At 42.8% G+C, this 20,838-nt stretch overlaps 1 protein-coding gene across 1 annotated transcript; it reads left to right on the forward strand.

The window, feature by feature from the left end:
• Nucleotides 1–383: 383 nt before the first annotated feature.
• LOC141940007 (uncharacterized) lies at nucleotides 384–10,018 on the forward strand. Its single transcript, XM_074860779.1, has 3 exons — nucleotides 384–458; nucleotides 3,646–5,672; nucleotides 8,487–10,018. Exons 1-2 carry the CDS (start codon nucleotides 384–386, stop codon nucleotides 5,287–5,289), a joined length of 1,719 nt encoding a protein of 572 aa, XP_074716880.1. The 3' UTR covers nucleotides 5,290–5,672; nucleotides 8,487–10,018.
• Nucleotides 10,019–20,838: the final 10,820 nt, after the last annotated feature.

Genomic DNA, 20,838 nt, shown 5'->3' on the forward strand with positions numbered 1-20,838 from the left:
TCCTTGAGATGGTTTGTTTTCCCTTTAATAGTGCTTATGTATTCCATTCCACAAACTGCTGAACAGTGGCCTTGCATGTTGCTAAACTTTTCATTAATATACCTGAAGTACGTAAATGAGGATAAAAAAACCCAGATGAGCCCTTTCTGGTATCTCCATATAGTTGCTGTTATGTGGAAGAACAAGAAACAGACTGCTAACACTTTTCATTTAAATATAACTTTATATTAAAACCTGCTTTGAAAATATCTAGATTTTGGGTCCTTGTGGATTACTACTATTTTAACATGAAAGGGGATATAGCTGTCTGTTCTGGTTTAGTCAGGATAGGGTTAAGTTTCCCCAGCAGTGGCAGGAAGCTCCAGCCGGGTTATTCATATACCATGCTGATGTCACGTCCGGGCGCCAGAGTGCGGGAAGAATCGGTGAGCACAGCCGGTCCTCTAACTGCTGTATTGGTATATACCTTGCTCTGTTCATTGTTATTATTGTTACTGTTATTGTTATTGTTGTTGTTTGTTTTGTTGCTGTTGCACTGTTGTATTAAATCTCTCCTTCTCTCAGCCCCCGGGCTTTGTACTTCACTCCCTTTGAGGGGGAGGGGCAGCGGCCGCGTGGTCTCAGACCCCGGCAGAGACTAAACCACCACACTGTCCAATGTTATTTTATGGAAACCTAGTCAATAGTGTTGCCCTACCAGAACAATGTGGAAGCATTACATACACTGACATAACTTCTGTATTTATTTCTGAAGGTGACAGACAATCTTCTCCTATGGTGGTGGCAGAAATGATTGAAAGTTTTCACTCAGACATGAATTTTAGGGAGAAAGAGCTCATTTGCACAACTTCATTCATGCATACTTAAAAATATCTGAGTCCTTCCATCAAGATGATGTTCCTATGTAGCAAATAATTGTTACGGAGGCTCTCAAATAAGCAACCAACCACCAAAAATTAAAAATTTTTTATTAATACAATTAACTAGCTCTCCGTAAATTACAAGTTCGAATGTCTGTGAGAGGAGAACAGAACAACTTCCTAGGCTTTAACGGCAACCTGAAATGCAGAACAAAACACAACTCCTTAGGGTTTAAGCAACCCAAAACACAGAACAAAGCACCACTCCCTAGGGTTTAATGGCAACACAAAACGCTCCATCACTCATCTAACAAGTGAAGGCTTTCAACCTCGAGGACCTGCTCAGGGCAGCGTCCCAACACAAGGCACCTCGAGGAGTTTCCTTGGGCAGCGTCCCGACCCAAGGGGAGAGTCCTCGACCACAGCATGCTGCTCCAGGGGACAAGCTCAAAATGGCTCCCCCAGGGGACTCCATTTATACCCAGGCTGAATCTGACCTGTAGTCAATAGCGGCTCCCATTGGCCAAAGGCCCCAACTACCGTGAAGTCCTGAGAACAAAGGCAGTCAGGAACTGCTGCACTTCAGCAGCCAAGAAGCTCTGCTTTCATTGGGCGGATGCACCTGTCACAATAATCAACCACTCGAATCTTCTTTATGTAATGAAAAAATGGAGATGTATTTTATTCCTTTCAGTTTTTCGGTTCTATCTGGTTAACATCACTGACTTTGAATGTATAGATCATCTTGTCTCAAATTGTAGGCTGCAGATTGCTCCACATCTAGTCAATTTGGTAGATCATGACATTGCTTATGAATTGTGTTAATTAATCCCCATGAAATTAAGAACTAAGTTCAAATACTGGAGATGACAGTAACCCTTTAATGAGTATTCCAAATATTAGGAATTGTATTATGTTTATTAGTCATGCTCCAGTGACATTATTTCTTCTATATTCAATCATTGTATGATTTCACAAAAGCAAAACTTTTGCTGTAGAAGATGCATGCTGCTTTCACTTCTGCAAGAACATCATCAAATAAAAATGTAACCATATCCTATATATAAGAATTCTAAAATATTTTTGGTAGAACAGAAACACAATTAACTTTAAAAGCATATTTAAATTTTAAGCAATTATAACTTTTACATATTACATGTGATACAAAATGTACTTTTTTTAAAAAGTTTTTCTATGTCAAGCTGTTTATGTTTATCATCAAATTGGGATCAAAACAAGTAACACATTTTTTACGACAAGCTTTCTCTTCATTCCTCAATTGTTGGTTCAAAGCCAGGAGGTTCAAAAATAGGCGGTTGTTGAGGGGTCTAGGCCATTTAAATAATAATGCCTCCCACTGATCCTGTAAAGCATATTTATTGCTTATCATGTGCTACAAAACTGTTGAGAAAACTCCATCCAGAAATTGAAATTTTCTTCTTTGATCTATTAGGAAGATAACCTGCTCCAAATACAGTCAAGTGCTCAGAACAGAGTGGCAGACCTGAAGGTCTTGCTTGTCAGGAAACTGTTAGCATTAGAACTAATTAACTGTCTGCCTGATGTTCTCCAGAACCATTATCATAATTCTTTTCAAGGGTTTATTGTTTTGATATGAGAGACCTCAGATCAAATCTTAACATGATACAGTGTTCCATTTTATTCTATCAGTTTCAGCTAAGAAAATTCTGAGGGATTTTCTTAGCCTTCACATTTATAGAATAGATGGGACTGGAAACTAATGACTTAGAAAGCCCTGAGATTTATGTATTGCTGATGTAAGGCTCTAATGTTTGTGGTCATATGGAAGCTTACTGATATGACAGACAGAGAGACTGCAGACAAGAGTTTTCTTTTTTACCCTTTTTACCTACAGTCTTTGTGGCACTCAAATAGCTTGGTCATAACTAAAGAAAAAGAACAGTAGCAAAAGGCATGTGTCACAGGATGCCTGTCGGGGGAGGCAGCGGGTCTGCCTCTAGTCTAACTGAAGAAGAATTTAACCTTGAAGACATTCCAGTGTATCCATGAGAGGCCAGAAAGTCCCGAGAAGTGCCATGGAAACAAGATTAGAGAACTAAGATAAGAAGAACTGTCCTGACGATTCAGGCGAGAAACTATCACCCAATCGTGAACTGTTAGTTACTAAAGTAAACCAATCCTGTATGAACACCTACTTTGAAGAAGGTTATAAAAAAGCTTGTTAAAACAATAAAGGGGCTTTTGCAGCCATTTTGGTCGCTTTCACACAATCTGATGTTTGTCGTGTCCGTCTCAACTGCGACAAATGGTGACCCCGACGTGATAAATTAGAGCGACGTGATAAATTAGAGCGACGTGATTGATTAGAGCAACGTGATTAGAGCGAAGTGGTCATTTAAAGGAGAATTATAACGGCGGCGGGAAGAGCCGCGGAGACGGAGCCCGGTGTAGCTGAGAGCAGAGGGAATCTGCCTGGTCCGGACCTGAACTTTGACACCTAAAAAGGTGAGCCACCGGGAACGGGACTGTAATTATGGGGCAGTCATTAACAAAGGAAGAGGAGACAATTTTGTCTACCTGGAAAGCCCTATTAAAAAGAAAGGGGGTTAAAACCTCAGAACAAAGCCTGAAAAAGATTTTGCTATGGAGTAAGATGCAAGGCTTTGAAGCCACAACAGTTACTGCATTCAGTGTGAGTGCATGGCAAGCAGTAGGATTGAAAATATTGGATGAGGTCTCTAAAGGACAAAAAGAGGCATGTGAGTTGGCAACCACATGGCGCTTATTGAGTGAAACCTTAAAGGAATGGAAGATAGAGCGTGAGGCCTCTGATGGGAAACTAACAGACATTCGACCTGAAGACAATGACGGGGAGGACTGTGGCAAAGGGACAAAGGCAGTGGATACCTCAGCCTCAGGAATAGCAGGCAGGAAACCCCTCACGGGCAAAAGCAGATCGCGCCCTCGCCCACCTCCTCCTCCTCCACCATTAAATATTTTGCGGGGCGATGAGGAGCCCCCCCCACCTAGTGGTGCAGCGGCGGCCCCTAGCGGCGCAGCAGCAGAAGGGGTGATTCCATCAGCCCCCCCCGAGGAGGAAAATAGGGCGGGTAACACAGAGCCAGAGAGCGAGAGCGAAAATGAAAGTGAGGGAGAAGAAGCTTTAACCACGGCTTTACAAACTCTACATATCACAGATAAACCCATGGTGAAGAAAGCCCAGCCATGGACTCTCCCTCCATCCACAGTAACTGTAATTCCAAGGTCCCCTGATCGATTTTGGGAGGGAGTTAGAAAGTATGCTGCTGAGGCTGGCAACTGGGATCTGGTTGAACGCCTCAGCCCATACTCTCCAACCCCGGCATGTCCAAAGCCTGTAGATATAGCAGCAGAGGCTTATGGTGCATTCCCTGTTTATAAAGCTGTTGCAGGCACAAATGAGCATGATGAGCACAATCCGATCAGTTGGAAGGTGGTGCAGGATTTGCAGAATAAAGCACAGAAATTTGGAATCAATTCTCCTGAGGTGATGCAACTTATTCGAATAATCAGCACAGATTTGTTGTGTCCATATGATGTTACACATCTCGCACAAGTGCTGTTTCAGCCAGTACAATTACAAGTGTTTCAATCTACTTGGAGGCAGATGGCACGAGCAGCTGCACAAAATAATGCTCGACTGCCACAAGACGATCCGAGGTTAGGACTCGGAGAAGACGCCTTGCTTGGCGAGGGACCATTTAGTAACCCTCAGCTGCAAGCTACGTGGCCTCCGATTGTCCTTGAACAGGCACAACACATAGGGATTACAGCATTAAAGCGAACCATGGAAATGGCAGCTCCAAAACAGAAGTATATTGCTATCCGGCAAGGTCCTAAAGAACCCTTTTTGCAATTTGTAGAAAAAATATCTGCTGCATTGGAGAAACAGGTAGAAGATGAAACGTTAAGACAAATGTTATGCAAACAGCTAGCAAAGGATAATGCTAATGAGGACTGCCAAAAGATAATACAGTCTTTACCAGGAGATCCTTCTATTCCTGACATGGTGGCCGCATGTTCAAAGGTTGGTACAGTGGAACATAAAATGGCGGCTTTAGCTACTGCCATGAACATGCGAAATACAGGAAAATGCTTTGGATGTGGTAAAGACGGTCATATGAAAGTAAATTGCCCGAACAGAAGGTCGGCAGGCAAGCAGCCCATGACTGTCCCACCAGGAACTAATTGCAATAAATGTGGGAAATCGGGACATTTCGCGAAACAATGTCGTTCCAAGTTTCATGCTAACGGGCAACCGATACAGGGAAACCACAAGAAGAGCGCGAGAGGGCGCGCGAGGACATCAAATCCCCTCCAGACAACAGGTCAAATCCCCTCTGTGAGCAGCTATCAGCCGCAACTACTGGCTCAGCAGGGTTGGATGTATCCACCGCCGACACAATAACTATAGTTACAAAAGACATTGTTAAGGTCCCTCTTGAGGCAAGGGGTCCCATAGGACGAGGACTGAGTGCGTTACTTATAGGAAGATCAAGTAGCACCTTAAACGGATTAATCGTGCATGTGGGAGTCATTGATGCTGACTTTACGGGTCAAATTTGTGCATTAGTTTCGACCCTTTATCCACCTGTTACGATTCCAAAAGGTACTCGTCTTGCTCAACTTGTTCCTTTTTTGAGTTGTGTCCCAAAAGCAGAACAGCGACTGCGAGGCGATGGAGGCTTCGGTTCTACAGGACCCCCTCAAGTGTGCTGGTCTCAGACTGTCTCATCATCTCGACCACATATGACGTGCACGCTGTCAAATCATGGACATTCACCGACTACAGTAAGGCTTGCGGGGCTCCTAGATACGGGCGCCGATGTGACTATTATTTCTAACTATCTGTGGCCATCCACCTGGCCAACAGAGGATGTGGACACAGGGGTAGTGGGGCTGGGAGGCTCCGCACGAGCAAGAACAGCAGCTACGGCAATTCTGATCACCAATCCTGAGGGCCAACAAGCAGTCGTTAAACCATATGTGACAGCAGCTCCCCTCAATCTATGGGGGAGAGATTGCTTGTCACAGTGGGGGGTGAAGATTACTACGGATTTTTAACGGGGGCCACTGTGCTGCAGGGTGTTAGGCAACCCACGCTTGTTTTAACTTGGTTAACGAATAACCCTGTGTGGGTGGATCAGTGGCCCCTACCAATGGAGAAATTAAAGGCCCTGCAAGAATTGGTGGCAGAACAGCTAGCTGCTGGACACATTGAACCCTCTCAGAGCCCCTGGAATACTCCAGTGTTTGTGATAAAAAAGAAATCAGGAAAATGGCGATTTTTGCATGACCTGCGGCAGATCAATGCTGTCATGGCCACGATGGGGGCTCTACAACCAGGCATGCCTTCACCGGCCATGATCCCTCAAGATTGGGAAATCATTGTCATGGATCTCAAGGATTGTTTTTTTACAATACCATTAGCCTTTCAAGACAGAGAAAAATTTGCATTCTCTGTGCCTTCTGTCAATCATGCAGAACCTGCAAAAAGATATCAATGGAAAGTTCTGCCGCAGGGCATGAAAAATTCACCAACAATTTGTCAATGGTTTGTGGCACAAGCTTTGTCACCTGTAAGGGAAAGATTCCCTACCAGTTATTGTTACCATTACATGGATGACATCCTGTTAGCATCAAACAACAAGGAGCAGTTGAATGACATGGAGAATGTGACTAGAAATTCATTACAACACTATGGATTAGTTATCGCCCCTGAAAAGGTGCAGAAAGTAGAACCCTGGAAGTATTTAGGACTAACAGTCACAGGTAGGCAGGTAATGCCTCAACCTGTGAAACTTAACCTTGAAGTTAAAACCCTTAATGATGTACAGAAGTTAATGGGATCTCTGAATTGGATTAGACCCTATCTCGGGCTGACCAATTCACAACTGCAACCTTTATTGGAATTATTAAAAAATTCCAATGATCCAAGAGAACCCAGAGTATTAACTGAGGAAGCATTAAAGGTAATTCACATGGTGGAACGATCTATACACGAGAAATTTGTTTCTCGAATAGATCTGTCTCAATTGGTGCAACTCTTTGTACTAATTGACAAAACTGTACCATTTGGTGCTTTGGTGCAGTGGAATTCTGAGTGGGATGACCCACTGCACATTCTAGAATGGATGTTTCTGTCATTCCGACCACGAAAAACTGCTCCTGGACTGTTTGAGCTTATTGCTGATGTAATCATAAAAGCCAGAAAACGATGTACAGAACTAACAGGGCGTGACCCAGCTAAGATTGTTTTACCTGTTCAAAATTGGTATTTTGAATGGTGCTTGGCAAATAATTATGAACTACAGGCAGCCATGGCGGGTTTTCAAGGACAGGTGTCATATCACCTGCCGTCACATCCACTACTGAAATTTGCTCGAGAAATACCATTTGGTCAAAAAAATTTAAGCCGCCCAGAACCAGTGAACGGCCCTACTGTTTTTACAGATGGCTCAGGAAAAACAGGTAAAGCAGCAGTAGTATGGTATGAAAACAACAACTGGAACAACAAAGTAGTATATCAAAATGGTTCTCCACAAGTAGTAGAGCTACGTGCAATGGCTGTTGTTTTTTCTATTTTTTCTGTTCCTGTAAATATTGTAACTGACTCAGCATATGTAGCTAACTTAGTTTCTAGACTAGACAAAGTGGTTTTGACCATGTCAGACAATCAATTATTATTTGATGTACTTTTAGAACTCTGGAAAAGTATTCAACTACGGACAGAACCTTATTTTATCATGCACATCCGTAGTCATACCACTTTACCAGGATTTTATACAGAAGGTAATGCCAGAGTGGATGCTCTTGTTTCCGCTATGGCTCTTAATACTGTTCCTAACATTAAGCAACAAGCTGTATTATCACATCAATTTTTTCACCAAGGATATCGAGCTTTACGACGGCAGTTCGGCTTGTCCCATGCGGAAGCTCGGTCTATTGTAGCCGCCTGCCCTGACTGCCAAGGAACTCACACACCAGTGTATTTTGGTACTAACCCCAGAGGTATGCAGGCTTTACAGATTTGGCAAAGTGATGTTACTCACATAAATGAATTTGGCCGACAGAAGTATGTTCATGTTTCCATTGATACTTATTCTCATGCCTTAGTAGCAACAGCACATAACGGGGAGACAGGAAAAGATGTAGTTCGACACTTCCAAAAGGCTTTCTCTATGCTTGGGGTACCACGCCAAATAAAAACGGACAATGGCCCAGCATACATTTCACAGAAGGTTCAAACATTTTTTAATTTGTGGGGTGTTACTCATGTTACAGGAATTCCCCATTCCCCAACAGGACAAGCAATTGTTGAGCGTGCACATAGTACGTTGAAGCGGCAGCTTCAAAAACAAAAAGGGGGAATGATTGGGGAACCACCACAGGCATGTTTAGATAAAGCAGTTTATGTTCTTAACTTTCTCCATTACGGGGATAATTCTTCTTTACCTCCTCTTTTTCAGCATTTCTCTTCTCTTTTTTCAAAACAGGATTTGCAAAAAGACATCAAAGTGCATGTTAGAGATCTAATTACTGGCCAGTGGAGTGGACCATGTGAATTATTAACCTGGGGCAGGGGTTATGCTTGTGTCTCTACAGATGCCGGCCCTCGCTGGGTTCCTGCTCGGTGTGTTCGGCCTGTGCTGGAACCTGCATCAGGCTGAAGGATGGGTAGTTCCACAACCCAAGCAGAATATCTGGGTAACTTTGGCAAATATGACACATCAAGAAACCTTGTGCCTTTCTACTGCGAACCCGGAAAATCCATTCTCCACCTGTTTGGTGGGAGTGCCAGTAGACACATGGCCAATCCCACAAACCCTTCAGGCTTTCTCTCTTTGCAACTCTTCAAAAAATTGTACAGATAATTGGGATGGTGTATATAGTCACCTTCCACAGGTTACGCAAGAACCCCAAGAGCTAGAGTTGCTAGGCTCTGTTATAATGGATGCTTGTGTGTTTTTTAATTACTCTTATAACACCACACGGAGAGGGCAGAATGTGAATGCAACTAATGCTGCTTATCATAATTCAACTGCTTGGTGCAATTATACTTCGACTAACATCTCACGATCTTTTGCTGTTCCTCTTGCATTACCTCCTGGTGTGTTTCTAATCTGTGGAGATCGTGCCTGGGGAGGCGTCCCATCTAAACTGAATGGAGGCCCGTGTAGCCTCGGACGTCTCACGTTATTAACACCAAATGTGTCAATGATTCTGAATATGACTCGAAAACATAAGCGAGTCCCAAGGACCGTTCATCGGTTTGAAAGTTCTTGTCGAGATAACGTTGAATTCTGGAATCCAGGCCAGATCATAACGGCCTCCATATTGGCACCAGGAGTTGGTGTTGCAAATGCCTTAACGACTTTGAATAAGTTGGGATGTTGGCTTAGCAAACAGACTAATGCTACTTCTTTAGCTTTAAGTGGCCTTTTAACTGATGTTGATAGTGTTAGACATGCTACTTTACAGAACAGGGCTGCAATTGACTTTTTGCTTTTAGCGCAAGGACATGGATGTGAAGATTTTGAAGGAATGTGTTGCATGAATTTGTCTGACCACTCAGAATCTATTTTTAAAAGTATACAGCAGCTGAAGGATGGTGTGAGGCGTCTAACAGAAGAGGACGGATTGGATTGGCTTACAAGGATGTTTAAAGGATGGGGACTTTCTGGATGGTTGATATCTCTGGTCAAAACTGTGGGGGTCATGATCTTGGTAATTGTGACTGTGCTTTTGATGTTGCCATGTCTTGTCAGTCTTCTGCAAAGGGCCCTGCAGAAGACTGTTTCTGCAATATTTCTAGCACAAATACAAAAAGGGGGAATTGTCGGGGGAGGCAGCGGGTCTGCCTCTAGTCTAACTGAAGAAGAATTTAACCTTGAAGACATTCCAGTGTATCCATGAGAGGCCAGAAAGTCCCGAGAAGTGCCATGGAAACAAGATTAGAGAACTAAGATAAGAAGAACTGTCCTGACGATTCAGGCGAGAAACTATCACCCAATCGTGAACTGTTAGTTACTAAAGTAAACCAATCCTGTATGAACACCTACTTTGAAGAAGGTTATAAAAAAGCTTGTTAAAACAATAAAGGGGCTTTTGCAGCCATTTTGGTCGCTTTCACACAATCTGATGTTTGTCGTGTCCGTCTCAACTGCGACAGATGCCTACATCTTACAGAGCTTTGAGCTGGATTTTACTGTCTTTTTTTTTTTTTTTTTTTTTAAATAAACAACCCAAAATATATGAAAAATGTTTGTCTAGCCTTTAATAACAAAGGTAATGACACAAAGTACAGGATAAATACTTTTAGGAAAAAAACAAAGCCAAACCAAACAAAACCCACCAATATGATAATTTTCCAAATGAGAAACATTAAAACAATGAGTTTTGGAAACAAATCTCCTGCTTCCTTTCCAGACAGTCTTCCTTCTTGCCAGACTTCGTGGCTTCCTTGTTTAAACAAACTGTACATCGCTTGTGCTTATGATGTTTTCTAGCTGATGCAATACCATAACATGCACGTGTGTCCATATGCATGTAAGTGCATTATAACATGGTGGAGGGTTAAGAGAACAACACTGTACAAAACAAGAATAATATAGGTTATTTATTATTAATATAAAATGGACAAGACAAAAATATTTAGTTTTATGTTGGAAAAGAGAGAGGCGAGAGAAAAAAATCTACTATCCTATAAAGGTTGCTGTAACTTTCACATAATTATCACATTTCAATCTTAGATTTGCTTGACACTTGCCTATCTGTCAGCTTGTGAATAGCCAGCAAAATTTGCACTTTGGGCTTCTGTGACAATGCACAAACACATGATAAACTATTAAAACATTTATTTTACTAATTTTCAACATGAAGAATCTACTTTTCACCTCTGAGTGAAAAGAAGGGTTGAAATACATTTGTATAATTATTTTTCATCACTCCACAGCAAAATCAGAGGTTAGATGGAGTGTTGGGACTTCTGACTTTCTCCTGCACGTTGTCTTTCCCATTAAATCAAAATTACCATATGCCCACCTCTGTAACTTTGGAGAAAGACAAGGGCTATGGTACAGGCACTGTATGCTCCCGGCTCTGCTGCTCACCTCCTGCTCCTATGCCTTGTGAGGCTGGGATGGGTGTCCTCATTGCTTGGTGCCAGAGGGAAATAAGACTCAGGAGAATTTCACTTAAGGTTGTACAGCTCTGGTGTGGATGAATCACTATTTCCATCATAGGAGCCATTTCTCTTCACATTTTCCTTGCTAGTCCTCCAAATGCAGTGATACTACTGCTGGCTGCAGGCCACGGGCTTTGTGCTGAGTTTGCAGAGTGTCATAGGTAAGGTTTGTGAGGCTTTTTCTGAACTTCACGTTCTGAGGGGTTTGTTTTCACTTGGTTTATCTGTAACAGCATTTTTTCTAATGACCAGGTGCCTATGTCTGATTAATTTTGTTTATGTTTGCATAGTATCACCATAATTTTCTCAGTAAAAGAGAGTAGTTATTCCATGTAGAATGAAATATTTGTAACTCTAACATACTGATGTAGCAGTATACAGGCATATAAACCTGGTACAGTAACAAAAGCCTTGAAAAGTGGGGTTGAAAGATGCAGTGTGCATGTGTAGTGCATGCGTGGGATAACAAGAGGGGACAGAGACTGAAGTGGTGGTTACATTGCTAACATACTTACCAAAAATGCTTATACATTGTGTGTAGCTATGTCATCACAGTGTTACAAAATATTTATATACTGCTGTCAGTTACACCATTTTAGTATATTCAATTATATTTAGGTTCAAAGCAAGCCAGGTAATGCACTAAGTGTTACAGCCTTCTGCTTTGGCTACAGTGGCAAAAATACTTATTTTTCATTTAAAAAACCCAAAAAATCAAACAGAAAAAGACTGTATTTTTCATAATCCGTTTCTTAGCTTTCTTGGAGAGAGTGTGAGGGTTGGTTTTTCAGTTTTGTTTTTGTTTTCCTTCATTTTCTTCCTGTTACAAAGTTCAGCTGATTAAACAAATTCCAGCTGAGTTGTTTTACAGAAAAAGGATATCTCTGGGATTGTATATTTTACCCTGTCATGATATATAGAATGCATATTGGTGGATTTGGAAATGTCTCCTGATTGCCTCAAGCAGTCTTCAATGACAAAGAAAAAGTTATTGAATTGCAGCACTACCTATGACAGGGATGTGATTGATGAGAAGCAGATGTAAAGAGCTTAATGCAAGCCTGTTTGATAAATGGGATCTCATTTCCTTCTCACTCACTGAAATGTACAGAATTCAAAATTTATTTTTGCTCAGTTGTAAGATATCTAGGGGAAATACTACTCAATCCCTTCTTAAATAAGAATATTTCACATGCTTATTCAGTGATGAACTACAATGTAAAAATTCCTGGTTCATTTTGAATTTGTTTACAGAAAAACATATTTTATACATATACTGATATTCTGAAGGGAATTCAATTCAAATTTTCTGCTTAATGTGTTTGTGTGAGTTTTCTATCTAGAACCTTAAATCTGCAAATTGCTGAAGACAGCTAGAAATTACTGGACCCATCTACTGTTTAAACTGGTCTTAGCTGTACAAAGAACAGCATATTTGCACAAGACCCCTCTAGACAATCCCAGAAAATTTTCATGACTCAGATGACAGTTCCTACCATTTACATCCATACCCCCTCTCTTCAGGGAAGAAAGTAGTCTGAACCAAATCTATACCTGCTATATATCTGTTAGCAAATTTGTACTGACTAATCCATGTGGATGGAAAATCCAGATGGACAAATGACTCGAAAAACATCATAGTCTGATTGTGCGTTAACAGAAATGTTCATCAATGTTCATTGACTCCTTAATGTTGTAATAAGAATTTATCCACGAGGAAGGTCATTCTGTATATGACTGAAGACAAACTACTGAAGAGATGAAAATTCAACCCCTGCAGATTCTAAATAACCTTAAAGTCTGATTCTTGGTAAATTCTGTGATTAAGGAGGGAGAGAGCTGTTTGCTTGTTTACATGCTTTTTTATTTTCTTCTACTGATGTATACTAAATATTTCATACAAGGGGTTTTTGTGGGTTTCTTTTGGTTGTTGTTTTCCTGTAATATGACAGAGCATATATGCCCCTTATTCTATAATAATATACTGGTAAATAACTTGAAACATGATTGAAAGCAGAAAAAACAAAAAAGAATAAAAATCTTGCAAGATCTATGTCATAACATTATTGTCAAGGAACTGGCAGAGGACTTGTAAAGGAGGAAGAAAATATAGAAGCCCAGAAGTAGAGGAGGAAAAGACTACTGCCAGTGAAATGAGAGGACAAAGAAGAAAAACAGAAGAAGTCTTGGAGGGATAAGAAGGAGGAAAACTATACAATGCCCCCAGATGGGATACCAGACTGTAGCTTTTGTTGGCCATTCTTGTGAAAAATAGATATGAGAACAGCAGAAATTGCTGGACATTGACTTTAACTTAATTTATGATGATTTAGTTTCTTTGAAACCTTTTTTGGTCTTTTCTTACATCCTTTGAAATAAAGTATTGAAATTCACACTTTCAGATGTGGTGCATGTTGAAACATACTTTTCACATATTGACTGTAACAGAGTGCTGAGCTAATGTTCTCCAAGCATTGCCTATAATTACAAGATCTGTTATATGATTTATGAATTTCTCCATTAAAGGCTATAATTATATATATATACTTATTTTTTACATGTGAATCATTTTGGACAGTAAATTTTATTTTTATTTCATCATCTGTTCATTCAGAATGTGTGATTTTTCTGCCTCCTTGTTGTGGTTTAAACTTAGCCAGTAGCCAATCACCACGTGGCCAGCGTTTACTTCCTTTCCCCAGTAAAATAGGGGAGGGACAAAAAAAAAAAAGAAATTCGTAGGTTGAATTAAAAAATATAGTAATAGTAACAAAACCAGCAGTAACAATAGAAAGTCCAAAACGGGTAAAATGCAGCAGTGGCTTACTGAGTGACAACCGGTATGTAGCCCGTGCCCTCACAGCAGCAATCCAACCGCACCAGAAAACCCCACCATGCTGACCTGGAAACTGAAACGGGGTGTGAGAGAACATGTGTCTGCCTATATACTGAGCATGATGTCGCATGATATGGAATACTCCAATGATTGATCTGGACCCAGTCTTCTCTCTGTGCTCCCTCTCAGCCCAAGGAAAGTTAACTCTATCCTGGCTGAAATCAGGACAGTGTCCACCCCTTGTATCATACCATTTATGTTATGCTCAGGTTCCAAATACATTCTAAGGAATCACTACCCCTTTTCCCAGGTCTCATACATATCATTCCCTTAGTCTGTGGGCCATTCTTCCAAAACGTCTACTGAGTTCATTTAGTCCATAAATTTGGGTTCCATCTGTCATGGCAGTCTTTAAGGCTGGAGGAAGGAGGCAGAGTTGGCTCAGTCGGTGGAGCAGGAGGCTTTGGATGTGGCAGGAGGATGTTGTGAGGCACCAATTGCAATAATAGGCTTATTTGACAGTCCGGTTCACTGGCTATTCTCACCTAAAATCAAATCTTCTTGAGGCACACATCAGACTTCTCCGTCTTTCTGCATTACCCACCAAGTGCACCCAGGTCCTTGGGCAAAAGTAATCCCATGCATGGGTTTACCTTCACCCAATGCAGGAGTAACCCAGACTATCTTCCCCAGCATATTTTTCATGTGCACTATGGGGGCTTTAACCCCATCTACAGTATGTAGGAGGTTTGATTGAGCAGGGCCAGCTTGCTTGGCAGATCCTCTGGTATTGACTAACCAGGTGGCTTTTGCTAAATGCATGTCCCAGTGTTTGAAAGTTCCACCACCCATTGCTCTCAGTGTAGTTTTCAGCAATCCATTGTACCGTTCAATTTTCCCAGAAGCTGGTGCATGGTAGGGAATGTCATACATCCACTCAATGCCATGTTCTTTGGCCCAGGCGTCTATGAGGTTGTTTCAGAAATGTGTCACATTATCTGACTCAATTCCTTCTGGCGTGCCAGGCTGCCATAAGATTTTCTTCTCAAGGCCTAAAATGGTGTTCCTGGCAGTGCCATGAGGCACGGCATAAGTTTCCAACTAACCGCTGGCTGTTTCCACCATTGTAAGCACATAGTGTTTGGCAAGCCGAGTTTGTGGGAGAGTGATATAATCAATCTGCCAGGCCTCCCCATATTTATATTTTTACCATCGTCCTCCATACCAAATGGGCTTTAACTGTTTGGCTTGCTTGATTGTAGCACCTGTCTCACATTCATGGATTACCTGTGCAATAACATCCATGGTTAAGTCCACCCCTCGGTCACGAGCCCATCTATATGTTGTATCTCTTCCCTGATGGCCTGAGGAGTCATGGGCCCAGCGACCCATAAATCGTTCACCCTTATGTTGCCAGTCCAGATCTACTTGAGCCACCTTAATCTTAGCAGCCTGGTCTTCCTGTTGGTTGTTCTGATGTTCTTCAGTGGCCCGGTTCTTGGGTACATGAGGGTCTACATGGTGTACTTTCACAACCACATTCTCTACCTGATGTGAGACTGAAATGTCAAATGACTGTCTCAAAGCTTGCTTGTGTTTGTGCAAACCTCAAGGACAAGATGCTGCCTTTGGATTAATCTATGGAATGTCACTCAAGGGAGCAGGAGTGTATCGAAGGATGCACCCCCCACTACCTTGCAGTTGCATTGTCAGAGTCTTTACATCTAAGCCTCAAAGGGGCAGACATGGACTGAGCAAAACCAAATGTTTATCAGTGGCTCCATCCTGCAGCCATTTCTGGCTCTATTGTGTACGCCAGACACCATGCATGCATTGCTAATGAACTGATAAGAGGCGAGCATTTCTGCCCCAGAAGTTGGATGCAGCAAAAACCTGTGGGACCAGAGAAAAAAAAAAACTAAAGGTGGGCAGATATGCTAACCAACAGATATGATGAACTTAAAAAGGCAACAGAAAACTTTGCTCAGTGTGCACCCACCACCGAAGACCTGAAGACTGAGGACCAATGGGATGCTTTTGGATCCATGATGGTGACTATTCTTGAGACTATCCTGCATGCTTGTTTGATTTCTGTCTTTTCCTTCCATTCTGTTCTATCACTACTCCTTTTCACTTTTAATAATAAAAACTGTTTTCGCTGTACGTGATTTGACCTCATCTGTGCCTCAACCTTGCTCTCGGGATAGCATCGAAACCTGCCCCGACATTGGATTGGGACACCAAAGCAGCAATATCTTACCATAATTCAGCAGCCCAGATGGGTTTGCCTCTGCGCTGCCAGTTGCTCCGTTTCCACTGCTGTAACCACCCCACAGCGCATTTGCCACCATCCATGAGTCAGTAGAGAGGTAGAGCACTGGCCACTTTCTCGCTCAGCGAAATCCAAGGCCAAGTGGACAGCTTTCACCTCTGCAAACTGACTCGATTCACCTTCTTATTCAGCAGCTTCAGCAACCAGTTGTGTGGTGCTCCACACAGCTGCCTTCCACCTTCGATGTTTTCCCAGAATGCAACAGGACCCATCAGTAAACAGGGCATATCCCTTCTCGTTATCCGGTAGTTTACTATATGGTGGGGCCTCTTGAGCACGTATTACCTTTTCCTCTGGTGCCATTTAAAATCTTTGTCTTTTGACCAATTCGTAATCACTTCCAGTATTCCTGGACAGCTGGGGCTCCCTATTCAAGCCTGTTGTGTGATTAATGCGACCCATTTATTCCACGTGGCATCAGTTGCATGGTGTGTAGAGGGGACACTCCCTTTGAACATCCAGCCCAGCACTGGCAGTCGGGGTGTCAGGAGGAGCTGTGCTTCAGTCCTGATCACCTCTGAAGCAGCTCAGACCCCTTCATATGCTGTCAGTATCTCCTTTTCGGTTGGAGTATAGCAGTCCTCTGATCCTCTGTATCCCTGACTCCAAAACCCCAGGAACCGACCCCGAGTCTCCCCTGGTGCTCTCTGCCAGATACTCCAGGTAGGGCCATGTTTCCAGCAGCAGTGTAGAGCACATTTTTAACATCTTGTCCTGTCCAAACTGGCCCTAGGGCTAATGCATGGAATATTTCCTGTTTAATTTTTTCAAAAGCTTGTCATTACTCTGGACCCCATATAAATTCTTTTTCCGGATCACTTGATAGAGAGGGCTTACAATCTGACTGTAATTTGGAATGTGCAGTCTCCAGAAACCCACAACACCCAAGAAAGCTTGCGCTTCCCTTCTGTTAGTTGGTGGGGACATAGCTGTTATTTTATTAATCACCTCCATTGTAATCTGACGACGTCCATCTTGCCATTTTACTCCTAAAAACTGGATCTCATGTGCAGGTCCCTTGACTTTGCTATGCTTTATGGCAAAACCAGCTCTCAGAAGGATTTGGATTATTTTCTCCCCTTTCTCAAAAACTTCTTTTGCTGTATTACCCCATACAATGATGTCATCAATGTACTATAAGTGTTCTGGGGTTTCACCCTCTTCCAGTGCAGTCTGGATCAGTCCATTGCAAATGGTGGGGCTGTGTTTCCACTCCTGAGGCAGTCGATTCCAGGTGTATTGGACACCCCTCCAGGAAAAGCAAACTGTGGCCTGCATTCTGCTGCCAGAGGGATGGAGAAAAATGTGTTGGCAATATCAGTCGTGGCATACCACTTGGCTGCCTTTGACTCTAGTTCGTACTGAAGTTCTAGCATGTCTGGCATGGCAGCACTCAGTGGTGGTGTGACTTCCTTCAGGCCATGATAGTCTACTGTCAATCTCCACTCTTCATTAGACTTTCGCACTGGCCATATGAGGCTGTTAAAGGGGAAACATGTTTTGCTAATGACTCCTTGGCTCTCTAGTTGATGAATCAGTTTATGGATAGGGATTACAGTATCTCGATTGGTGCGGTATTGCCATCAGTGCACTGTTGTAGTGGCAGTTGGCACCCGTTGTTCTTCGACCCTCAGCAATCCCACAACAGAAGGATGCTCTCACAGACCAGGTAACACAGACAGCTGTTTAATTCCTTCTGTTTCCAAGGCAGCTATACCAAAAGCCCACTGATACCCTTTTGGGTCCTTAAAATACCCTCTTCTGAGACAATCTATACCAAGAATACATGGAGCTTCTGGGCCAGTCACAATGGGGTGTTTTTCCCACTCTTTTCCACTTAGGCTCACCTCAGCCTCCAATACAGTCAACTGTTGAGACCCTCTTGTCACTCCTGAAATACAAATGGGTTCTGCCTCTTTAAAATTTGATGGCATCAGGGTGCATTGAGCACCAGTGTCCACTAGAGCCTTATACTGCTGGGGGTCAGATGTGCCCGGCCATCAAATCCATATGGGCCAAAGAACTTGATTGTCCCTGTCCTCCACCTGGCTGGAGGGAGGGCTCCTCTAATGTTGGTCATAATACCCACTAACGACAAATAAGTTGGTGTGGTGCGCACGGGTTTCAGTCTCATCTTGATCTCTCACTTCTTGTGAATACAAATCAGAAGTTCTTCTCATAGGATCGTGAACAAAGTTGACCTTTCTACTCTGTTTGGGCAACTGATTACTGGAAACTGGAGCAGCATTTCTCCTAAAACAACCCTGTTTTGTAGTTGTTCTCCTTCCAGCTCACATACTCGCTCTTCTAGGGGGTAGGTAGGTTTTCCATCCCATTTCTTCATGTCTTCTCCATAGTCATGCAAGCAATGCCACAGCTTCCCCCGTGGTGTATACCGGTTCTCTCAAGTAGAGAAACGACTGCTCCTAATAACCAAGATTCTAGTCTGTGCAGGTGAGGAGTAGTTCACGTCCTCTTTAAATTGCTTGAATTCTTGAGATAATTTCTCCACAGCCACAACAAAGGGGGAAGAGAGACTTTCTTTGTATTGTCATAGTCAGCGAGCCAGTTCATCCACCGTTGGTCCTTCTTTGTCTCTTCAGTCTATTACTTCTAATGCACTGGCATATGATGAGGGTGTGCTCCGTACAAACTTCCACCACATGGGCCAGGTGCATTGGACTTCATCTGGATCTGTGGGTAGCTGTGCATTATCTGGGTCATAGTAAACTATCTCCACATGGCTAGCTCCTTCAAGTACTGAATACCTCTCTCCATAGTGGTCCACTTACTTGGATGACATACAAAATCTTCCTTGAAGGGATACCTCTCCCTCACACTTGACAGAAGTCACCTCCAGAGACTGAGATTTTGTGTCTTCTTGCCAATGGCTTTGTCAATGCCCCCTTCCCTAGACAGGGATCCCAGCTGCCTCACCTCCCTATCTTCTAGTTCCATGCTACTGGCCCTGCTATCCCAGCACCAGAGCAGCCAGGTAATGAGTTGCTCACCTGGATGGTGGCTGAAATCTTTTCACATGTCTCGCAACTCACTCAGGGATAAGTATTGGATGACTATCATTGGCTCTGCCTCCTCCTCCTGTTCTCATGATGGGCCTGGTTCATCGTCACCCTGTACACTGCGAGGGGATTTTCTTGTGTATTTCTTCTTATGTATGGGAGCAACTGGCACTGTAATGGGTTGGTCCTCTGGTTCAGCTGCAGCACCTGTCCTTGGGCTTGTAGTGGCTGCAGTTTCTGTTACTTGGTTACCAGATCCAGAGCCCTTGTCTTCCTTTTGAGGGTGCTGAACAGTGTTTAATAGCTCTTGGTAAGTGTGGGCTATGCCCCAACATGTTGCAGTGAGCTGTGCCTCTCTGGAATTACCTGGGTGACAATGTACTTTTTCCAAATATTTTACTAGTTCTTCAGGATTCTGTACCTGTGCAGGAGTGAAGTTCCAATACACTGGAGGTGCCCACTGTTCTAGGTACTTGCCCATGCTACTCCACACCCCCAGTCACTCATAATTCTCCAACCTTGGGGGAGGTTTCCAAGAGATACTCTTAAATAGTTGCTTAACCTTGAACAAAACCTGAACCACATGCAGGAACACACTAGCTCCTAGCAGAAAGATGACCATGTTAATGTCAAAACTCCAAGGATATTTGAAATTCCTGAATTTCTCAGACACAATTGTAAATGGCCCCAGGGCCGCTGACTGTACCCCATCATAGATGAGCATCACATAGTACAGCAGAAACAAAATCTTAACCCAAATCTCAGGGACTGTGAGCAACAGCATGGGATATACATATTGCAAATGAGGTGATAAAATCTTAAGGAGCCAAGCAGTCAACATTGTTATCCGTTCTGTCATTATCTCAAACCTCAGGCCCCACATTGGGCACCAAAACCTGTTCTAGTTTGAACTTAGCCAGTAGCCAATCACCACGTGGTCAGTTGTTTAATTCCCCCCACACACACCCTTCCTTTGTGAAATAGGAGAGGGACAAAAAAAAAAAATTCGTAGGTTGAATAAAAAATTTAGTCATAGTAACAAAACCAGCAGTAACAATAGTAAGTCCAAAACGGGTAAAATGCAGCAGTGGCTTATCGAGCAGCGACTGGTATGCAGCCCGCCCCCCCCCCCCCCCAAGAAGTGATCCCAACTGCACCAGAAAACCCTGCCATGCTGACCTGGAAACTGAAACGGGATGTGAGACAGCACGTGTCTACCTATATACTGAGCATGATGTCGCATGATATGGAATACTCCAATGATTGATCTGGACCTGCCCCTCTATCTGTGCTACCTCTCAGCCCAAGGAAAGTTAACTCTGTCCTGGCTGAAACCAGGACACTCCTTGCCACAGCTTAATTTTTACTTTAAATTAATTAATTAATAACTAATCCTTTGAAAAATAAAGGGATGGTATCCAGTGGGACCCTGACAACCTTGAGTAGTGAGTCCATGTGAACCTCATGAAATTCAGCATGGCCATGTGCAAGGTCCTGCACCTCAGTTGCAGCAATCCCCAATATCAATACAAACTGGGAGATGAATGTATTGAGAGCAGCCCTGAAGAGAAAGGCTTGAGGAC

This window comes from Strix uralensis, chromosome 2 (assembly GCF_047716275.1).
Source record: "Strix uralensis isolate ZFMK-TIS-50842 chromosome 2, bStrUra1, whole genome shotgun sequence".
Taxonomy (NCBI): domain Eukaryota; kingdom Metazoa; phylum Chordata; class Aves; order Strigiformes; family Strigidae; genus Strix; species Strix uralensis.